The sequence below is a fragment of the Procambarus clarkii genome, chromosome 6 (genome assembly GCF_040958095.1).
Source record: "Procambarus clarkii isolate CNS0578487 chromosome 6, FALCON_Pclarkii_2.0, whole genome shotgun sequence".
Classification (NCBI taxonomy): Eukaryota; Metazoa; Arthropoda; class Malacostraca; order Decapoda; family Cambaridae; genus Procambarus; species Procambarus clarkii.
The window spans coordinates 26342927-26367170 of record NC_091155.1 but is presented as its reverse complement, the minus strand read 5'-3'; the positions used below and the strand labels follow the sequence as shown (position 1 = coordinate 26367170).

The window sequence follows — 24244 nt, the reverse complement described above, 5'->3', positions numbered from 1 at the left end:
AATCACCATTGACATTTACAATCATATTCACTAATCACTATTGACATTTACAATCATATTCACTAATCACTATTGACATTTACAATCATATTCACTAATCACTATTGACATTTACAATCATATTCACTAATCACTATTGACATTTACAATCATATTCACTAATCACTATTGACATTTACAATCATATTCACTAATCACTATTGACATTTACAATCATATTCACTAACCACTAATGAAATTTGTAATTAACTTAATGACATTGTAATTATATTAATACATGGTATTTTTTTATTATTTATATACAAGAAGGTACACTGCGTTGTGAGAGTAAATAACATTGATGTTCTTACAGTCTTGCAAAGCCACTAACGCATAACGTTTTGGGCAGCGTTAGCGTTAAAACGCATAGCGTTACCCTAGCAAAAAAAAACAATCAAATGTTTATTCAGGTAAAGTACATACATACAAGGGGTGATACAAATATTGATGAATTTATAGATAGAGCTAGTACATACAATGCTTAAAACCACTATTACGCAAAGCGTTTCGGGCAGGAAACGCCCGAAATTATTATGCAAAATGCCCACTATTACGCAAAGCGTTCGGGCATGTTCCCCAACGTTTCCACGAATCACTCGTGAAAGCCTAAAGTAACGGAGAGCTTCCCATCAGGCCAAATGATGACCAACTTGCCAGATGCAAACTGTGTCCAATACGGTCCGGTGAAGCGTGGATATATATACCGAACAGAAAGGGGGCGGGATTCTTTTGGGTGACTTTAATCTTTATCAATCAATCAGGAGAATTCATCAAGCAATTACGCAAGTACATACGGACCTATACATCTTTTCTCTATCTTTGACGGCTTTGTTTACGTTTATTAAACAGTTTATGAGCTCCGAAGCAGTAAGAAGCTGTTTATAACAATAATACCATTTGATTGTGATGTTTCGATGCTTGTAAAGTGTTTAATAAATGTAAACAAAGTCGTCGAAGATTTAGAAAAAAACTAAGTTCGTGCGTACTTGCATAGCATCGTCAGTCTAACTCCAGCAGTTGTTCAGTGACAAACGCTTTGGAAGCGTCCTCGGATATTTTCTCCAATTACGCAGTTTTCACAGCTCGAATAACACTTGGCTACAGGTATCTCTGGCAGTTGAGCTTGTATAGGGATCTAGATGAAGTAAAGTCATAGACACATTATATCTTATACTAATAAAATTATAATCGAGAGATAAATCTAAACTCACACTGTATGAAATGGCAAACCATCTTACTACTAAGGATAAAATATCTGAAATCCTTCCAGTGTATGCATATTTCGCTTCTAGATAAACGACGTATGAGATTAAGAAGCAAGTAGTGTAGTGTATTGTAAAGACTAATAATAAACAGCAGCCTGTTTTATATATTACAGCCTATGACCCTGTAATATTTTCATAGTTCAAACAATTATTATTTAAGATAAAACCTACCATTAATGTATAATGATTAACTGTAAATACATAGCTATTAAAATGTAACATTCTTTATAACTAGCAGACATTATAATTATAAGGTGTGTAGGATAGATGTTAGTGTTAATATAATAATCTCCATTGAGGTCTGAAAAACACTTTTTGTGTCCCCTGTAATCCTTTTTTAACACTACCGCTCAAAAATACTCGATGAGGATTGGGTGCACAATAAACTAGCCAAGTATGTTTATTGAGACAAGAAAAAAATACATCTCAGAGGGATAGAGTAGCTTAGGCTATAAGCTAGCCGAATCCGGCGGCAACAATCAATCAATATCGACATTCATCAGCATATGATGTAATACTCGACGAGTCTCACACACGCTACAGAGCAGATAGCCAATTCCGGCCTTATTATTGGAGCTACCGGCTCTCACCCCGTCCTTAATCGAGCTCTACGCTCTCGCCCTCCTACGAGCACTCTACCCCCGGCCTCGCTCAAGCTCTCCGTCCATGCTTCACACAAAGCTCTTCGGCCACCGGCAGCACTACGTAGGCAACCCTGCTTCATGGTCGTCTTGTGCTCTACTTTATATTTATCTCTGTATACACACAAACATCACCCAAACTCTTTAGGCTCACTGATGAAAATCTTGGTGCTGCTTAATTTTGTAAAAGCTGGAAATGGATTGAAACAACTCTTCAGGAAATATAGGCTACAGATTATTTTTGTAAAATTTAAAAAAAATAATTTTTGTAAAATTTACTTATTTGTTTACTTTGCATGTGTATGACTCAGTTTGACCTTATCCCCATCATTGCCACATGTAACCAACAAAATGGCATGACAGTCACGATCAAAGTTTAAATAAAGATCAAAGCTGCGTGGAGGCGTTTGGCATTTGAGAGAAGAGAGAAACAGCAGACCGGGCCGCAGGGAAGTTGAACCTCTGAATGATCGCAAGGTAACTGATAAAGTAATCAATAACCTAATATTCGGCATAAAAAAATACACGGAAAGATGAAGGCGATTTGTCATAGAACAAATGTCAAATAAATCGCAGCGTTCATAGAAAGTTTGAAACGAACTGATACGGCCACTCAACTCAACCGGTGAATAAATTGAATTCATTAATTTATTTATTAACTTACGTTTGATTTTATGCTAAATCGTTGTAAAGTTCCAGCATTTGACATAGTCTATGATTATAATAATAATAATGTAGTGTTATATACCTCAAAAAGTTACTTGTATTTAGTTTCTTTAACCAAAAAAGACAAATTTATCCACATTAACACATCACGTGAACGCATGTATGCACCTACATGCATGGAAGAAAGGAAACTATCAGGGGGAAAGCGCCAAGCCATTACGACTATATAGCACTTAGGGGTCAGGATAAGGATTTGGGATGGGACGTGGGGAAACACCTAAATGCAATAAGCGCACAAGATTGACATTGAAAGCACATCTATGTGATATCGCTACCTAGCCTCTGCAGGGTCTTAAGGGCGCGGGGGTCATGTGCTTCTTGCAATAGCAAGTGGCCACACCCCAAAACACTGCGACGTTCTCCGTCTGCATTGCCATAAATGGATTCGCTAAGCTTGAGCATGGACGGGTGGCATATTCTTGGAATAGACAGGCACATAGGATGTAACAGGTTGCCCTTACTCTCCAAACCCTGTAAAGCGTCAGGGGGGAGGGGGAGCGATCTTTAGCCAAGCTCTGGAACTAGGTAGGGCAGCGAGTATAATATACCTCTAATTTATGGATTCAAATAACGAGTGATACATTACTCTCTAGGGTCTAGAACGATAATGCTAGCGATGTGATTGGTATATGCAGTCCCATCGATTAAATAACGTGTAGTAACAACGGTGAGTCTGCAGACTCAACTAGCTTCATGCAAGACGAAAAAAATGAAGCTCCATGCAAATTTCTAGTTTCCAACACAGGAAAATGTAGAAATTCCGAAGAGTGGAATGAGGGACAACTGCGGCAAGATGACGTTCAGGCTCCCAGAGGAGCTAGACAAGATATAACCTGCCAAATAACGGGTATCTGGAATATCTTGTTAAACAAAACTTAGAGAAAACTTCATCATGCGATACAACCAGTACTCACAGCGAGAGACCTGCAAGCAGTAGCAACACTGGAAGAAGAATATCACCTTCAGGAGCCGGTACAAGAACATGTTAAGATCGATAGCAATTAGAAGGTAGCAAAGATAATCCTCTTGTAGTACACTATCGATCACCCGGCAGTAAGTGTAGTAGACAAATTAAATAATTAATTGTGTCGGGGGACAGGAAGCCAGCGACTTGTCAGCGATTTCCCATTCTTCCAGTAAAGCACAGTAAGAAGGGACCAGGCCCCAGCAACGAAGTCATACTCCAATTGAAGGGAGAAATTCCAAAACGGGTAATCGTTTGGACACAAACACAGAATCCAGATGCTTTCAGTGTCAGAGATGACATTTGGCACACAAGAGCCAAATGCAACAACGGAAAAATGTAGTGTGCTCCAACCTACACTACACAACAAACTTTAGAAGGACAGAGCTGATGCTTTTTATGGCATTATACTTGGTGAAGGACATGTCCTGCCAGGACCAAAAAAAAAAGATAGGAAAAATTAAAAATTGTACAGTGGAATGCACAAGGGGCTCAAGCACGAATGGTCTACGTCAAGAAAGCAGCAGTTTTATGCTCTTCCAATTGTTCCACTAGTCAAAGAGTAACTAACACTGCCGCTACACAACAGACCGAAATATTCGCTATTAAAATGTACCTTAAACATGTACATTATATTTATAATCAAATTCTAAAAGAACACTAGGCTAACAGTGTCGATCTATTCACCTTATTGGAGATATAAGGTGATTAGATTTACACTGTTAGCTTAGTGTTTCTTAATCCAGAATCTTCGGTTAAGAGGGTAAAAAGTCATAAATATAGGGAATCACTAGTCATGTAAGGATCTAATAAAATAATATTGCAGACAAATTAGTCACAGAGGAAGCAAGTCAAGAGACTAGAAGTTAACATCCCAGTAAGAATCAACTACAAAAAATTATAGGACGATGATGGCAACAGATTCCTTGGGAAATACAGCCCTCTCTGTTACATTCCTATCAGCTGCCTGATAGATATGTTACCGGGGTACAGATAACCAACCTTCAGTACAGGAACCACCAAGGATGAAGGACGGATATTACATACACTGCTACTATAGACAATCAACATGCTTGGAAAATTCGTATAAATATTACAAATAGAAAACAAGTACAAATCTTGTGGACGACCAAATGGACATTGCCTCAACCACTACTTGCATAACTGTAATAAGTTTCAGCAGTTAATCCTCGAGTGAGAATCGAGAATGAACCCATTTGCACTACCGGGGAAACTTACGACAGCGAATCCTCCACAAATCCAACAATTAAAGGCGTGTTTAGCATGGTTACAGCAGATCTGTACTTCACAACCGTTGCTAAAGCCTCCCATGCATATACGTACAAATTTAAGTGAATTACTATTCTCTGTAGATACACATCGTCTCAAAATGTATTCAGGTTGCTACATGTAGTGAGTGCGACTACTTATTCATGCAACTTTATAATTAAAACACTCCCTCTAGATGCCACCGACCAATTAAGCGTTTAATTTTTTGCAGATGTGACTCTTCTAAAATAAACATCATGTGAACAAACAGTACTATTCTTGACTTGCCTCTGAAATGCGTGTTAACCCAGTCTCCAAGGCGGAAGTGAGGTTCCAGATTTCTAATCCTGGACTTTCCATGCAGAGACTATTTAAGAGAGGAGCAACACAGTTAACTAACGTTCATACATATTTTCCTTATAATAAGATCACAAAAACTCTCATGGGGGGTATACCTGGAAGTGAACGAAGATCGAGTTGGTGCAATGTTGAATGGAATCGTTTGTGACCCGCAGGTAAAGCATATATAGACAAAAACATGCATCTGTTGGACCACTACTACGTATATACACTTAGCGCGAACCTATTATTTATGGTTGAGCTTTACACCGTCTGTTTCATTTTTGGGTGTGTTTGGTACATTGCAACATTTAATATAATATGCTCATTAAAACAATGTACTGTATATGATACCCGTTTAAATTACACTAGTTTTTGTCAAGATTGAATTTTGACATTTTCGTTACCTTCAGTCAAATATGATGGCAGGATTCCAATGCTGTAAGTTTCTCAGCCACGCGCGATTTGTTCGAACTGGTGTCATATCACTGTCTGAAAGTGGGCCGGTGCAAAAGACCATTGATGTGCGTACAGGAGATGCGAATCGCCCACACTAACCAGAGAATGGGGTGTCGACGCCCCAGCCTACGGTACCTCCTCCGGTTGCCATGACGCTTTACTTCCTTCTATATTTTTCCTTTTATCCTATGCTTATTTATTGTTTATAATAAAAATCTTTCACATATTGGTAATACTGACACTCATTTGTTCATATGTAATACTGGTATATTGAACGTGATAAATGTTTAAGACGGCAACATTTCAGCACTTACGGATGAGGTTACTTCCTTTCATGCTGCTCTTAATAATTTAGATTTGAACCATATAACATTTAAAGTGATGATTTGCTAATCTGATAGCTTTATAGATGTATTTATGTTTGTTAAATTTGTGTTGGTGTGACAAAGCATGATTAATGTACTCGGAAGGTCTAAAATGTAAAATTTTGAACAATTTATCTGGCATCGCTCCTGTGCTTAAAATATAGTTGCCGGTTTGTTATTTTGTACCATATGTTCATTATTGCAGTAATATGCTTCGCTAACCAGGCTCGTCACATGAGAACATAATATCATGTATCATAAAGCATTTAGCACTTTTCAGACAGGAACAAAATAAGATGACTGTCTCCTTGTATAATTTTGCTATGAACATATATATATATATATATATATATATATATATATATATATATATATATATATATATATATATATATATATATATATATATATATATATATATATTTTTTTTTTTGTTAAGAGTACCACCTCTGGCTGGAAGAAGGGGACCCTTAGCCTCGGAGGAAACCACACATAACGCATTAGAGGGAAAGTTTAGGTCCCCTCCAATTCAGTTTCTGTATGCTTTTCCAACCCGTTCTCGCAAATTTAATAAGTCAATATTGACTTATTAAATATGTGCATAGGTGACATACTTAACAATAGTTTCCCTTGAAAAGCTTCATAGAAAACACCGACCTTACCTAACCTACTTAGTATGTTAAGATAAGCATCTTATTGCTTCGTAATTACAATTATTACCTAACCTATACCTATAATAGGTTAAGTAACAATTGTAATTACGAAGCTATAAGATGCTTATTTTAACATACTAAGTAGGTTAGGTAAAGTCGGTGTTTTCTATGAAGCTTTTCAAGGGAAACTATTATGTTTAGTATGTCACCTATGCACGCAACTAATAAGTCAATATTGACTTATTAAATTTGCGAGAACGGGAACCTTTTCTCCTACCACCCCCTTCCTTTTGATTTTTTTTTTTTTGCTTTATTATGTATTTAAAGGTTACAAGATATGCATTGGTTGATACAAAGAGTGCTTAAAGGTTATGGATCTCTTGAAGCTCCTCCACTTTCGGACAGGAACCGAGGATGTAGCAGGCGTTTCCCCTCTGGATTGCCACACTGAGGCGCTGAAACAAAAAACTCTTGGGAGCTCTTGGGTCTCTGGTGACGTCAATGAGCTTGGAGCCCAATTCCTTGAGAAATCCCAAGGCACTTTTGCCCCAGGGGCCATGCATCTTGGACAATATGGGAACAAAGGTGTATCGACCTTCCAATCGCCTGTATTTGGCTGATTTTGCTATTTCCCTGTGGTTGGCCGCCCCACCTGCTTGATCAGCTCCGAGGTGTACATAGGTGTCAGCCAGGGTGGATACACATGTGTAGTCCCACACCAACTGTCTAGCCTCCTTCCAGGAGTATATGGTGATGCCATCAGGGCAAAGTGTGGGGAAATCCGGGTTTTAGTCCCCTAGGATACGAGGTTCTCTCTCCGCTGGGCACTGAGCTGAGACGAGGCTTCTCTTGATGATGTCATTGACCTCATTGTGTCTTGCATGCCATCCCTTTGTGCTTCCGCAATGCAACCCATGCAGTCCATATTGGTCTGCTTCCACCCTGTTACAAATACACTTGTATTCAGTGTGAATTGGGGCACCAAGGCGGAGGGCCGCTGCTACACGAAGGGATTCTGGATTTAGATGCGAGCCCATTGCTGATGTGGGTACTGCCAGGAGGAAGTCCCCTACCTGGGGGGGTATGCCCTGCTCTGAGGCGGGCTTTCTCCTTGTCTGATGTTGTGGCACTGAGCATGGCATCAGCTATTTTTTCTACTAGTGGGGATAGTGGGATTAGTGCTTCCCATTCCCATTAGTGCATTAGGGATAGTGCTTCCAGAAACATGACAATCGTCTAAGTTTCTTATCTTTCCTATATTAACTTGGCATCACCAGCGATTATGTTGAATGAAATTACCCTTTTAACTACTCTTATTTTTATGTTAGAGGACCAACCCAAAACACTATGCGTGTTAGTGGCTTTACACGAATGTAAGAACACCAATGTTATGTACTCTCACAACCCAATGTATCTTCTTGTATATTAATATATAAATGATCATATAATTATATATCCCTTCAGGTAGATCATATATATATATATAGACAATGAACATTACTGGTGCTAAAACTGAACCCTAGGGTACTTCACTAGTAACATTTCTCCAGTCTAATACATTGCCTCTGATAAAAAAAAAAGAAGGCAGAGACGCATATAATACTTTGTGGCCTGAAATAAAGCACCCAAGGGAAGCTCCCAAAGATGAGCTGTGGGTCTCTGTATGTGTGGAGCAAAGCCAATTAGTCTTATACTATGGTAGTCTATGTACATCTGTTTGGCCATTAACTTGAACTCGGGACCCAGCTGGCGACCCAAGTACGACTAACACTGGATTTTAGATTATTCTATAGTTCGTTCATTATGCACCCCATACATCGTCGTTCCTTCCACTGAGATACATGTGGATTAGAGAGCGTGTATTCCTAGCGGAATACATTCCTATATATTGTATGTATGTATTGTATTCCTATATATCTTAATAGGCAGTATTAATTAATGCGACCTTGGCCTAGTTAAAATATACACCATGATGAGCTAGTATGAAGTAGTGTTGTTAAGAGGGGGCCGGGTGTGAGGTGGAGAGATATTAAATATCTGCCTTACTTATATAGGCTACTTACGAAGAATAACATTTAATAAGCTCCATTTACCAGTGTACAAATTAATATATATATACAAGAACCAAAACCATACAACTAAGCTTTACGTCGAGATCCTTATTAATTGACCCAGGTGCATCGTTAATGGGACCGATTGACTAAATGCAGATTATTAACCTGAACTACGAAAGATGCTGTCAACCATTCGGGCCAGTCATAGGCAGGGTTTTTCTTATATGGCCGGCAGTTAAGAATGTGGCGTCAAAACTAAATTAGAGTAGGTTTTAAATTTTTATTTGGGTTTTTAATTAAAGCTATACACATTCTCAGGCGTACATGTAAGGCATCCGAGCAGCAAGTTTAGATAGGCTGCAGCCACGTCAGAAAAACAAGAAAAATAAAAACTTTTTCATCTTTTATTAGTTCCCTCCCACCCCCAGCCTCACCTTACCTCATACCCCCTCCCTCACCCTTCCCTCCCTACCCCTGCGTCACCTGTTTCGACCTCACTCCAGCCGGCCAGACGCCACCGTCATCCCTACCTCACAAAACACGTGTCATCTCCGTAATCTTATTTGGACCATACCAAATTAACAGACTTCCTGTGGATTCAGTGTAATCCATGGTTGTATAGCTTATACCATGTCGTGGTACAGGGGGTAATGTGAGAGGCTGGGAGCACTCAGATCGCTGGTTTGAGTCACCGCATTGCTGTACTTGATATTCTTATTGATCATCAAGTTAGTGTGATTTTTATCCGTATCCCAGAGGTGCTTGTAGCAAAACCTAAGACTAGCAGTAGTAACATCTATAAGTTTACAGCATAATAATATGACGATAGATGGAATAACTAGTGGAAATAGTTACCGAGGCACATATATTCCAAATAATGAGCTCAGGAACTGAACCATAAAATTCATTTAGCTTAGCAAATTGCAGTGTTGATATGTTAGCTTGGGTGGAGTACAAGAATAGGGGGGTCTCACAATTCCCGGGCGGGACAAAAATGGTTGGGCACGTTTTCTTTCATCTAATGCGTCTATTCACCTAACTAATTAATCAACCGTTGTGGGGGTTGTTTCTTAGACAGGGTCAATAATTCGACCTTGGGTGAGGGGGGACCTCGATACAAGCCTAAAAAATACATAAGTATAGGCTTTCTGTCCCCGTCACACCGAATTATCCTTAGTAAGCTGGGTTGAACCGGAGCCATATCCTAGAGGCGGTCGGGTTCTCCACCGTGACGTCATAGTAAACATCAGGGCGTGTGCAAAATCTCCTAATTTTGTAAAGCTATATATTGTATTCTCCCTTCACCAAGGTCTAATTTCAATTTCTATATTACTGTTGATCAGAAGAGAACACGTTATCTCTTATTTTCAGCTATATTATCCTTGTATGTTTAGGGTTATTTTCGCGGTTTATACGACACTGTACAACCAAATCAAGTTCTAAATATTTAACTTTTGTCAGTATACAATTTAGAAATATACATAATATTACAAAATATTAATAATTCAATAAATATAAATAATTTAAGAGCTCGACGTTTTCTATTAACATTTTTATAGCAATAAGAATTATACAATTTTAGCTTCTATTTGTTTATTATTTGAAGCCGCTCGCTTGGTAGACGCCATTACCGCTCGCAGCACGCACGGAAAACAATAAATTCACCTGTCACGGAGGCAAGTCACTATTATAGCACGTCTGTCTTGATAGAAGTTAATCATATTATAATGAAAAGTTTAATAGAGGATATCTCTCTTCACCCTAATTGAATACCTATTGGCGCTACACTCTGGCAGGGGCCCTAGCTTGTGGGAGTAAGCTGTGTCGCGGCATCACCTCCGGGGGATACTAGATACATCTCTAATTAACATCTAGCGGTGCTTCTTGGCGTTCCTGAAGAATGGGTACGTCAGTGATTTCTTTATGCCTCTTTTGTAACTTGTTTCAGTTGTATTTGGAGTTTGTGACCCCCACGAGGACAGTGGTTTTTGTGGGGGAGGCTGGTGAGTGAGAGAGACAGGCCTCCCCAAGTGACTGTCCCATGCTTTGGTTGTCTGTTGACGGCGTCACCCTGCCTCCAGGCCCATGGGGGGGCTCTGGTGGCTGCTCATTTCACTAGTAGTTAAAGCAGTAGTTGTTGTTGTAAAGCTCATCAGATTATTAATACAGCTTCTCAAGTGTAAATCATTTGTTTTGAGGGAAATGTTAGGGGGTATCTGACTCTGGAGGGAAGCTATTTCTACTGCTCAATTGTTTTTTATTTCTCTAGGTTAGGTGAGGATTCTACTGGGTTATTTACAAACAGTAGTTGGTGGTGGTAATGTTTGCAGTTCACAATTTTTCAAGATAGTGCGGTTTCTGCAGTTTGAATCCAGAGTAGATATTTTAGAATTGTGTTGTATGATTTAAAAGTGCCTTCCAAAACATATTTTAGTATTTTGACTCTTGGTTCAGCCTCAAAGCTGGGTGGATGTCTGGCTCCTGCTCTGCTTTGGGGGTCACTGGAAAACCACTAATTCTTTGCCTGGTGGGCACTAATAGTGCCCACCTGAAAAGCATTCATATTCCGCTACCCAGAAAGGAACAATACCTATGCATATATAACGTACAGTGATTATGCATATATTGCCTGGAAGTACGAGGAAGTTGGTATTAAGTTTTCCTGTTTGATCTCTGAGCAGTGAGAGAGTCTGGCACCTTCTTGAATTGATGCCTGGAGCCAATGGATTCAACATATTATTTGGCTCGATTTCAGCATCAAGGCAAATATATGCCAAATATTGGACAAAATAATTTGTATGGTTATTTAACTGTTACAGCCCTTTAAACTACAACAACCAACAATTACTATAATATTTGGTGTATTATTTATGAGTTGATTACCTTTTAATATATTTCATCCAAAGCTAGCCTTGTTTGTATTTAACCTCTTAGCTTAAACATCCAGAAAATCCTGGCTAGCTGGAAGGAGCAATATAGAAATAGGACAACTCGTCCAGATGCAGTACCCCTCAATATTGAACATCTGTTAGTCATAATAATTAGTCATGAGATGCAAGAAGCTAATGTAGCTGTAGAAGAAATTAAGTACCATAAAGTTGTATGTGATTAATTGTACAACAACACGCATATTGGTTAGTCTTTTGCTTTAGACTTTAAATTTTCTTTGTCCCAATAAATTTTAGGATGTGAGTTTCCAATAGAATTGAAGCATGGATAAGTTTTTTTCTCTGGTGGTTCACATTCAGATGTTTTAGACTAACTCATAATGCTCATGAGGAATGAGAACAAAATATTGTGTAGAGTAGGTGTACTGTATACAGTGTTACAAAATACAAAAGTGTTTAGCAAAAGTTATGGACGAAATAACCAGTATGCAAAATGCCATTCCGTAGTGACAGTATCTCGGCGGCATATTAAAAATATAGAAGTCACTTATATTTATTTAGTTAACATGAAGGAATTTTGAGTATATATATTTTTTCTCTGCAATATTCCTGTGCAGGCCCTAAGCCTCTGGCTAGCCCACTAAAGAGTGTATAGTTAATATATAACCATACTTGATATAATGACAAGATGTAAACCTTTATTAATATTCTGTAATAATGTAGGTGAACAGATTTAAGCCTGTTGTAACAAAAAATGTAGTTTGGTTTGAATAGTTTATATTGAGCATATATATAGTATTGTATAACTACAGTACTGTTGAGGTAGACATTCAAAACTTGACCAGTCTATAAAACAAGACATCTTTTTTGTTGTATTATTGGGCTCTCTGTTAATAGATGTTGAGCCACTGCTGTTTTTCTTTGTCATTTTGTGGATCTTAATGACAGTGGTGGTCGGAACATTTAGACCTAGGCCTATCACCTCTGTGACTAAATATAAAACTAGCTTATGGGAAATATTTTCTAGTTTTGTTTATTTTTGTTACTGCTTGGTTTACGGCACTGATTTCCAATTACCAGTTTCATAGTACTGCACTATTGTACAAGGTCTTTCGAAATACTGTACCATAAATAGCTGCATATTTACACTCCCAGTGATGAATTTAACAATGTACTGTACAGTATATGTTTTTACAGCAAAATTGTAATAAAGAAATAGGAAACTTATGAAATACTGTAGTCAAGACAAAAGTAGTCTGAAGAAAATGGCTGGTGAAATAAAAACCTTTGTTGGGAAAAGTAGAATAACAATAGATGTTGCTAGATGGCCTCATGAAAATTAGTACGTAGTGCCTTTCTTTAAATACAAAAGTGGGATAGGGTGTAACTGTGTACAAAATTTCAGTTAGAAGAGGAAAATTGGACCATCTGAGGTATACATCTGTGATAGAATTAGGAATGAAAATGAAGTAAGAAATATGAAGTAGTTTATTTAGTTAGATTAAACAAATGAATGTTGTTAATAGTGAAGTATGTATTTAAATAAATTTGATGGTAGGAGGGTATCAGTTTTAAATAATACTGTATGGAAGCATTTATGATTGGCCTAGGCCTATCATAAAAACAAAGTGTAATGTTTTTTCTGTACTGTAAAATTTTTCTTACATTATTCTGCTTTATTTTTTTATTACCTGCAGTCTAGTAGGTGGTAAATGATATACGGTGTACTCTTTGACTTGTACATTTCCTTCCTCAACTTGGTCACTTTCTTGAATTTTTTTACTTGAATTTAGACTTTGAATTTTTAAAAGGCCTTCAACTCAAGGAGTCGGTCATTACTCATCTTTTTAATGAAATCATGTTTCAACAAAGGTGTCATTTGTTTTTTTACAGCCCTGTGCTTGTACTTTTGGGATAACTTTTTTAATAAACATGTTGTACTGCCATCTTATTAAAATTATTGTATATGAACTTTATATAACTTGGCATGTGTAATTTGCTGCTCCCAATAAAGTTGGTCAAAGCTTAGAACAACAACAGTACCATTTACCATTGCAAAATTTACCATTTGGTTGTATAATAACCAACCAAATGGTATTGATTTAACTACTGTACTGTACAATTAATTATATACAACTTCATTGCTTTGCTACAATTGTTCTTAAGACATCTATAGTAGTTCCACTTTAGTCTAATATTAAAATAAATCCAGTGACATTTTGATACGGACTTGAATGCTGATGTTGCCGTGCTATTTGAACACAGGTCCATGTGTAGTTCTGCGTGTTAAATACATGATAATGAAGTACTGCATTGCTTCAGAATAATGTAACATAATCTCATTCTGCACTTTAACTAAAACTGCAGTGCTGACATTTTGTAGGATTTTTATTTAACTGAAAACACCACTGCTCAACCAAACATAGCCTCCCCTAATATAAATGTGCATTTACTTCTAAAATGTGAAGGGGAACTCTTAATCCTATAAAGTAATATACTTGTACATATACTGCATGATTAGCACACGTGTTTGGCACTAGGCCATTCTTTGAACACACCCTTTTAATTAATTTACAGGAATGTTATGTACAAAGTTTACTAAGCTGGTAGTTTAACGTTAGGTAAGATTCTATCTATATACAAATGTATAACCAAAGCATGTTCGTGATTTTAGAATGGCATGTTGTTCAATTTTGCTATGCTTGTGCTCTTGTAATTGTAAATGTTTGTAGCATGATTTTGAAATTATTCAGATTATGAGAATGTGTAACATTAATGACCTTCACAATCAGTCATGTCACTTATGACATTACAACAGTCAATCATAACTGGAGAAGGTTGCTCTTTGGTCACTCAAAGCATGTTAAAGGGAGCCTTCTTGTTATTGTAATATGGCCAATCTTTTCCAGGAAAGCAGTTACAGTATCTTTAATTTTTTTATTATACAAAATCCTTCCATTTTCCTATATTATGCCCGAGTCTAGTGTAAATTTTGCAGGTTTGAGTCTTTATTATTAATAATTATAGGCTGTCTACTTAGTGGTATTGAGCCTTGCCCTTATTCTAATTTTGCCAATCTCTTCAACCTGGGAACAGTCATATTGAGCAATGGAAGTGCTATCTACACTTGCCAGTTCAAATCATATGGGGCAGTTCCAATCCGATTCACACAAAGATTCAAATAAGTTGATGCTATGATAAGGCACATCAAATAAATTGAAAAAAAAAAAAGTTTTTTTTTTTTTTTACTACAATCAATATAATCAACCCGTCCTCCCATTCAGATAGTATTTTTTGTAACTATGTGGACCATTGTACAGTACATGTGTCCAAACTAGTCAAGATGGGGTGGGGGGGTGCACCTACCTCAATCCCCCAGTTCAGTGGTTGCTCTTGGTTCTTACCAGCCTAGAGTCCTCAGTGAGGGGTGATCCTTCTGGTTCCTTCGGTGGCTGGCTCAGCCATGGTTTCTGACTTGTAGCTCGTTGCATGGGTTCAGACATTTTTCTATGGCTCCGCCTCTTTTCAGAGAATTGATCCAGTGACGTACCTTGCTGGTTACCAGCTGCAATTTTGATTAATTTGGTATTATCTTTTCTTTCGTGGTTGTTTCTTGATCGGCATCTTGTGCCTATTACTGTCACCTCTTATGCAGGGTTAGTGGAGCCATTTTTGTTGGCTTCTAATGTCATTTCTTCCAAGGTTCCATTTTGCAAGTTCTCATGAGCATTTTGTTTTTCTCTCCTCTCCGGTTATTGGGTTGGTGAGCTCCATGCTCTTCTCCAGACTTAATTTGAAATTCTCCTTTTCTGGTAAAGAATTGAGTTGATAGGCTTCTGGAGGGGGTTCATTGGTTATTGATGATAGTTGAATTGACCAGGGGTGCATCATTTATTGTGTCTGGGGGGCAGCGATTTCTCACTACTGTATCTGCATGCCACCGCCTCAGCTTCGGTAGATACTCTTTAGGTTGATCCTTGGTCCCATACCAAAGCTTATATCTCTCAGATTTGTCTGCAGTGTTATCAAGGTTAACCAGCTTGCAGTCTATCCCCTGGTCCATGATGCTTGCAGATATGCTGCACTTGTGGCGGTCTTCTCTAATGTGTTTTGGGAAGATATACGGGCTCGGGGGTTTTGATGGACTAACAGGGTCATGGCAACCAGATATTTAGTCAGTGTCACTTGTCCTGTTTGGTCCTGTGTTGCCCTGGGTTGTTTTCTCCAGCTGTTGGCCTCTACTTCGACTTAATGCCTGCTGCTTCTCCTATATGGTACGTCACTTTAATTTTCTGTGTTTATTTAGCTACTGGGTGCCACCATGAAGTTCTCCCAGAAACCCAGCATTCAGTGTAATGAAATGCTTCTTTAGTAGAGCCCAAGTGAATTGGGCTCTACTAGAGAGTAGAGTACTGTAGAGATGCTACTCTACAGTATCAAACACTTGATACCTGCTTGATACCAAGCAGGTATCAAGTGACTCCTCATCTCCCTCTCTCTCATCCTTGTTTGTCAGTTTGTTGGGTTGTTTATCTTGTCCTGGACCGAGTTCTGGACTGCCTGGTGGTGACATTTAGTACTAGTTAGTTTAGTACTAGTAACAGGTTCTAGTTGGTTTTGTTTTTTCTTTGTTTATTTTGTATAGTTTGGAGAGTTATTTAGCAGTTTAAAGGTTTTTGAATATTATGAGCCCAACAGTTGTCTGTAAAGCTTCACAGATATTCTGGATGCTTTTGGTGAAATGGCAGGATGTCATTTGCTATCTGCACCTCATGTGATGGGCCAGGTGTTGGTTCTGGTCCCTGGTAGGCAAGAGGAACTTGTGCACTGGTAGGTTGGAGCAATCTCAGTGAGATAGCTACAGGGAGCCTCTGGGGCTCTACCAGAAAGAGGTGTTTAATTATATTCAGTGCTGGGTCTTTCTTGCATAGATCTTTCTCTTTGCTCCTCTTCCATTTATATAGACTTGGTATGGGGAGTCCTTGATGACACCTCAACAGTGACTATTTTCCAATCCTCTTTTTGCATCCCCCCCCCTCTCAACCTCTTCTCTCTCCCCTTTGGTGACAGTTTGATAATGCTGATTGGAATCATTTCACTCTCAATACTGCTCTTCCCTGCCTATCTGATGTCTCTCTTTCCTGTGCTTCCTCTTTCTTTTTCATGGCACATTAATAGATGCTGCAGTCCAGCCTGTTCCTTGCTATGCCTCTCATGGCACATGGAAGTGTGTTCCTTGGTGAAATTTGGATTGTGTTTGGGCTGTATACTGTGGTTGGACTAGAAGAGGCACTGCTGCCAGAATACTTCTAACTTTTTTTTTATTGTTTTGGAATGAGAGTGCAGTAAGGACATTCACACAGCTAAATGTGAGAGTTGGAGATCCTATGTTTCCACCATTACTGTTTCTTTCCTTCATTACTGAAAGAAAAACTGTAAGATTCATTTTATAAAGAAACTTTTTCACATAGCATTGATGCATAAAGGCACCATACCCTGGCTGTGTGCTATGGCACATGCTCTCTTGTGCCGTGAACATCCTCACCGGCATCAAGTTTACCGATATCTGAATCCTGTACATAGTCTTTATCACTGTTAGGGGTCTTGTTTGTCATTGTCATTTATAAATAAGTTCAGTTATTTATTTCATCAGGAAGTGATGCTGTGGGCACAAGCTTCATGGTTGTCTTGGCACTGAGTACTTAGTACTGGGTATTTACACCCAGAAGAGTTATACCTTCCCTTATGTTGGTTTTCGAGAATCAATGTCCCCGTTTCCTGGTCTCTGACCAGGCCTCCTGAAATTATGGGGCGTCCATAATTTTTTTTCCCAAAGATAGCATCTATTTACTGGAGGCCTGAGGAAGTAATTGTATGTGAGCCCCGTGTACCTGTGGAAGTTCTAAATCGTACGTGGTATGATACATCCCAGATTGTGATGTGCAGTTGGAATTAATGGAACATTGTTCTGCTACTCTTGTCTGAATTACATAAACTACAGCTTTGCACATCTTTGTAGAATGTCCCAGTTTTTGGGATGATAGTACCCTGTATGTTATCCTTTCCTAGTGTCCGTAGGGATCATTTACCCCTCGATACTTTTGATATCGCATGTCTTATGTCGTTTTGTTCTTATTGGCAGTTTGAGTGATTTAGTGCCTATAAAACATCTTGCAACTCAGATGGTGCTACAGTGTCTTCCTGGCTTGGTGCCTTATTTTGATAATTACAGTACTTATGTAAATTCTGTAGTACGGTCATAACCACAATCCCTAATTACCATTATCCAATAAACTTCCCCACTTTCTTTGTCCTATCCATTCTGCAAACCCCATTGGCACTGCATTTTATCCAGAAAAAACTTCAGACGGGGGGGACATCCTGCACTGACTTAAGCTGTAGATATTACTACAGAAATGAGATAGTAAAGAATAGGCCAAAAAATTGATGGGTCGCTTTATCATTTTTACATCACTTAGGTTTTTGAGAAGGCACCAAGATGACAACTTACAAGTTTCATTGAGAAAAAAAAAAGAGCTTTATAGAGATAACTCGTAGCAATAAATCCAACCTTGGTGCTGACTTTTTTTCACTCCACAATTGGGAGAGGATTAATTTAATTATTGTCATGGGTAAAATGATAAACTAAGGAACATCGACATAATTACACCATCACTCACAAAACCTGATATAGCATTATTTTCATCATTGTTTTTATTATGTATAGGAGCATCCTAGGTATTAATGTAATTTTGATCCCCTTAGCAGTGTGATTCATATTTTGTAATATCTTGTCATTATTCGGAATTATCTTTCATTTATATATTTTTTTCTTAGGGGAATCAAACACCATGCCAAAGAAGAAGGATCATACTTCTGACCCTGATGATCAAGAGGAGGAGGAAGAGTATTCAGTTGAGAAGATTTTAGATAAGCGTGTACGCAATGGCCGTGTTGAATATTACCTAAAATGGAAAGGATATGGAGAGTAAGTACCATACAAATGTAATTACCTAAGTGAAGTTACAAGACAAGAGCTATGTTCGTGATATTCCGTCTTCAATGTCATATGATTGTGCGTTTTTTTAGAAATTGAATTTCAGAAGGAACAATTGGTTGTTGTATTTCATTCATTGGTTTGAAGATTCATTATATGGAGGTCCATGTTTAGACAGTGCCATTATAGTATGTAAATTTTTAATCTTGGAATTTTTTAGAAATATCTTTAAATCAAATAGGCAGTTTTACAAAAAAAAAAATAGTGCCCTGCTGAAAAATATTCCCAGTATTGGTTGCTCTTGATTTTTTGGAGTTTTTTCTTATAAAAGCTATAAATTAAAAGAAAATAAGAGCAATAGATAAAACCTTTTTGCTGCTAAAGTCACTTGCAGTTCCCCCAATACAAATGTGTAGTTACCATAATCAACCTCAGTTTTGGTGCTTAGAAGTATTTTTAAGAAATCATTTAATGTTCGACGAAGTCCTCTGGCTTTGACCTTGTAAATATCATTATCTGTCTGCATTAGAATTGTACCATGGCAGCACCCAAAATTGTCATCACATCACATTCACATCTGTTTCTATGATTTTGACAAGTAAGTGTTTGGAGATTTGGCAAAGGAAGGGATGTACTGATTAGCTTAGGAAGCAAGGCCAGAGTTCACAGACCTGTTGAAAAGTTGTCTTATCATATGATAGTGAAATTAAAATTTATCGGTGAAATTAGCCCAGCATGGGAAATATTTGGGGTACAAATGGTAACACATTTATTATGGCTCCAATTACATTTTTAATGATTTTTGTAAATGAATGCAATATAAGAGAGTTGGGGCCCTGGAAAACCATTGAGCATATTTTAAACTCAATCCGTCCTCAGACCAAGTCCATTCCATCCAGCGGTGTGCCTCAACGCCGCATTCATCAATTTTTAGCATGCTGTTCATTCAAAACAGGAATTTCCTCAAATATAAAATAATAATAATATACGACATATTGATATATATACATATAATATACAACACATATTGATATCTCATATTTGCCCTTTGATTTGGTAAGTCATAGTAAGAATATTAGAAAAAATGTGTGAACCTAGCCAGTTACTGACCAACCCAAATTTAGGATACAACCTGAAAATATTGGCCAAATTCTCAGGTACCTACTTATTGCTAGATAAACTGAGGCATCAGGTAAAAGGTAAGTGGTGATTTGTAGTAATTTGCCCTTAAGTACTGAGGCACTGGTGTGGCATTAGCTTGAAAATCAAGAATGAATTTTTACTTGATATTAGCTTTTCTGTGATGGCTGCCTTTGTGATCCCATGAAACTGGAAAACGAAATGATTTGATATTGATCTATTAAATATAAGATTACATTACTGTATTTAAATACTTGCATCTTAAAAATATAAAAAATTAAACAAATTCCTTACAGTGAAGACAACACATGGGAACCTGAATCTCACCTAGACTGCCCCGAACTGATCTCGGAATTTGAAGAACGACGGAAGAAAGATGATGCCAAAAAGAAGGAAGAGAAAAAAAGAAAAACTCCAGCTGTGGATGATGCATCTAAAAAGAAAACAAAAAAAGCTGTAGAGGTATGTATTAGTGAAATATCAACCTCTTGTGTTGTGGCTTAGACAATTTATCCGCTGAGGATTTGTTTATCCTTAGACAACATGCACATTAACAGTAAATGCTACTACTTTAATGGTGTCTTCAGGTATTCTCAGAGGCTTATTTCTTTCAAGGTTGATATACTGTTCTGTATGTTGCTTAGTGGATATATTCGTCAGTACATTTACAGAATCTTGGCACAAGAATAATTCTATATCCATTTGTAGTTTTGTTTGTGTTTTATCCATATAGACTTAAAAGGGAAGGGGACGGGAATTGTCAGGGGAAATGGCCAAGCCCTTATGACTATATAGCACTTGGAAGGGATCAGGATAAGGATTTGAGATGGGATGGGGGAAAGGAACTTATTTATTTATTTTATTTATTTATTTTATATATTTATACAAGAGTTTTTAACATTCTTGTAAAACCACTAGCACGCATAGTGTTTCAGGCAGGTCCTTAATCCTAATTTTTCCCCGGAATACGTACGACCTGCTAAATCGTTTAACACCCGGGTATCCATTTGCTACTGGGTGAACAGAGACTACAGTTAAGGACTGGCACCCAGTCAATCCTTCCCTGCCAGGATACGAACCAAGGCCACAGCGCTTTACCGCTGCGCCATGGGGACCAGAGGAATGGTTCCCAACACCTTGTATAGTTGGGGATTGAAAGCTGACCTGCATGAAGCGAGACTCACTCTACCGTCCAGCCCAAGTGGTTGGGCACAGTTAAAATTTAATTTAAACAGTTAAATCGTTGAAAAAGGCAGACTTTGATATGAGATGGGGGATAACATTCCTACAAATAACATAAAAATAGGTAACACAAATCAAGCTTCTAAGATGTGTATGAAAAATAGGAGTTAGGTTCCAGGGACCTCCAAAAGTCCACTAATCTCAACTTTTTTTTTTTTTTTTTTTTTTTTTATATATATATACTCTGAAAAAACTTTAATTTACATAAATGACAAAACAAACTTCAGGTATATTGGCCCATAAGAGACTGCTCCTACTTATATCTGCCCAAACTCATTCATTTTTACTGTGCCTAACCTGTACAGAAAGCAATCTAGTGAACCCACATCTACTGTATTATGTTACATAGTAATACATTCCTAGTAATAAATTTCCATAAATTGGCTTGGAAAACTTTTCATAATTTAAATATTGATTATGAAAATTTATTTATTTATTTAGCCAATATTTACTCAGATCTTCCTGTTTATAGAGATGTTTAAAACATCTGTAAGGCAAATGCTGTGTGCACTAGCATCGTTGGAGTGTTTTGAGACACATCTGGTGTATGTTTCTCATGTCGGTAAATGTTTTGCAGGAGGATAGTCGCCCACGAGGATTTGATAGAGGGCTTGAAGCAGAAAGAATCATTGGTGCAACAGATTCCAGTGGAGAACTAATGTTTCTTATGAAATGGTTAGTACTTGATTTTTTAAAGTGCCAATTTTTTTATGTTCAGTTCTGTAATTTGTAATCTATATATATATATATACACACATACATATACATACATACATACACTGGCAGAATGGCACCTTTTATGATAGCCAAGGGTTAGTGCCTACAGCTAAAGTTTCACTTTGGAGACAAAGCCTGTTATGTTTATTGAGGTCCCATAGGCCAACAACTGACCTTCATCCGGATGCAACCCACAATTGTTGCCAATCTTCCAGGTATCCAATTACTGCTAGGTGAACAGGTGTCATTGGCTATAAAGAAACAGACAAACGTCTTGTACTGAATGAGAAGCGAACCCAGAACCTATCAGTTGCTAGGAACTATGGTGCATATGTTTCCTTTAAACTTAGGATGTTGTGAATAAAACATGGGAATGTGGAATAGTATGACAGCGAGTGTATATATGCAATGCATTTTAATAACATCCTAAATAAAGTGTGTATACTTTTCAGGAGAGGAACTGATGAAGCAGATTTGGTCCCTGCTAGGCAGGCAAATGTTCGATGCCCGCAAGTTGTTATTAAGTTCTACGAAGAACGACTCACTTGGCACTCCTCCACCAATGATGAGGAAGAAGGGAATCATGAGGCAGACTGAATGGACAGTGCTAAATCAGAAGCTTTTGAGTCACAAATTTATTGTGACCTAGTTTTTATAGTCCTGCAACAAACTTTTTAAAGTTTAGTGGATGTTAGTGAGAACGTATTGTATGTCTTTATATTTAGTTAAAAGGGAAACAATGTCAAAAGTAAAAGTTCGTTCATTCTTGGTCATATTTGCTACTTCATTTCAAACATTTCTTTAGGAAGACATTTTCATTTGTTTATATATATACAGATTTATTTGGTTGCTATCCATTACTTAAACATTTCGCTTTTGTTGTATTGTATATTTTTATATATTGATCGAAGCAGGTTTAATTGGATTTCCTTTCATTATATGAACATTTAGGCTTCATATTATATATTTTTTATGTAAATGCAAGCAAGCTTAATTTTTTTTTAAAGGGGAGGGGGGGTGGGGAAGCATAGGAAAAGGTGTTCGCTGCTATACCATGGCCGTTGATGACATGTAGAGTATTTGAAAATGTAAACCTTGTAATATTTACTTTTTATAAGATTGCAAAGTAAAGTGTAGTTTTATAAATTTTCTTGATTTTTCTTGCCTTTATTGAAAAATAGAGAGATGTATTCTCATGTCTTTGTTCTCTCTATTTTTTGCTCTCTTCATGACTTTAAATGCCTATGCCCGAGAATTAAATTTTCACTTTGTTTTTAAGCTTAACATATTGCATATATTGTCAATAATTATTACTGTTTGCAGATATATTGAAAATGACTAAAGTCAGAGCTCTCAATTTCCACACATCACTTTTTGTACACCCTGGCCAAGAAGTATTGTTATCACACTAAAGATGAGGGGGGGGGAGTAGGTGACCCAAAATTCACATGATTTTTGTTGCAGTTTATGTATAAATTGAAAACTCAGAAGGCCTGGTTATTACTGATGATTTATTTTCTTGGGGCCACATGGTTAAAAATGTTAAAACTGAATATGGCAAGTGGATGTTTTGCTTTACTGCCAACTACCAAGTTTAACGGTGATAGCCTCTTATCTGTCTCTCTCTATTATTTTTTGGGGGGCAATGTTTTCAGATCTATGGAAGATATTTGCTACAAAATACTGGCTATATTCAGTATGAGTGATGTGTGTACTACTGTGGTGAGACTGCAATAGCAAAGACAACTGGTGTATCAAGTCTTCTGACTTTATTCGTACTGGTACTTTAATGGCAGTCACTGAAGAATTTTTTTTTTTTAAATGAAGGTAGCATCATAGGTTAGTATTAGTATCTAATGCAGTTAATCAGCTCTAGTGTTATATTTTTAATAACTGGTTTTCCTGCTAAGTTCACATATTTAGAAAACTATTGTGGAAAAAATGTTTAAAAAAAGTGTAATGTTAGCCTTTCTGTACATCATCGTCATTTATTATAAGTGTGAACCAGAATAAAGTTTCCAGTATTCAGATTTCTTATGTTTAAAGTGCACCTTCATTTACTTCACAGAGGGAGGGCCTGGGATTTTACAATCGTTTATATAGTATTCCTACTGGTAAATTATCTTTGTACCGTCTCTTAACTGATAGTACTTTGTTCCTGCAAACTGCAATGATAAGGTGGGGCAATTGGTTCCTTGGTGGAAGTAAATTGGCCACTGAAATTAATGCTAGAAAATTGAGAAGTAAATTTAAGTTTTTAAAATAAGAATTTTGCTATTCAATGATATACAGTACTGCATACAAATTTTAGTCATTTAGTATGTTTGAAAGGCGTATCACTGTACCTATGAACTATTTTTTTTTTTAACCTAGAGAATGCTTAGTTAATGTATGTAAGAAATAACACTACGTATTGTTGGTCATTAATTGCCTATACTGTATAAGGTATTTCACATAAAAATATTAAGGATTACCTGGACTAATGT

General features: G+C 37.3%; 2 protein-coding genes across 5 annotated transcripts in view; one reads left to right on the top strand and one right to left on the bottom strand.

Annotated features, from left to right (window-relative positions):
• Positions 1 to 5886, bottom strand: part of LOC123753884 (organic cation/carnitine transporter 2) — a 50788-nt gene extending 44902 nt beyond the window's left edge. Inside the window, exon 1 of one of the 2 annotated variants that reach the window (XM_069307276.1) lies at positions 5651 to 5886. The gene's annotated coding sequence lies outside the window, so the exon portion shown is untranslated. The remainder of the gene's footprint in view (positions 1 to 5650) is intronic. The other variant, XM_069307269.1, reaches the window with a different exon arrangement.
• LOC123754051 (chromobox protein homolog 1) lies at positions 998 to 23788 on the top strand. 3 transcript variants are annotated; one of them, XM_045736185.2, is made up of 6 exons: positions 10302 to 10450; positions 10571 to 10678; positions 18500 to 18650; positions 20096 to 20261; positions 21619 to 21716; positions 22211 to 23788. In XM_045736185.2, the coding sequence occupies exons 2-6, from the start codon at positions 10675 to 10677 to the stop codon at positions 22353 to 22355; spliced, it is 564 nt and encodes a 187-aa protein (XP_045592141.1). In that variant the 5' UTR covers positions 10302 to 10450; positions 10571 to 10674; the 3' UTR covers positions 22356 to 23788. The 3 variants fall into 3 exon arrangements, with proteins under 3 accessions (XP_069163399.1, XP_045592141.1, XP_045592142.1); XM_069307298.1 differs by lacking the exons at positions 10302 to 10450; positions 10571 to 10678 and adding an exon at positions 998 to 1143; XM_045736186.2 differs by lacking the exon at positions 10571 to 10678 and having other exon boundaries at positions 10346 to 10450.
• The last annotated feature ends 456 nt before the right edge of the window (positions 23789 to 24244 follow it).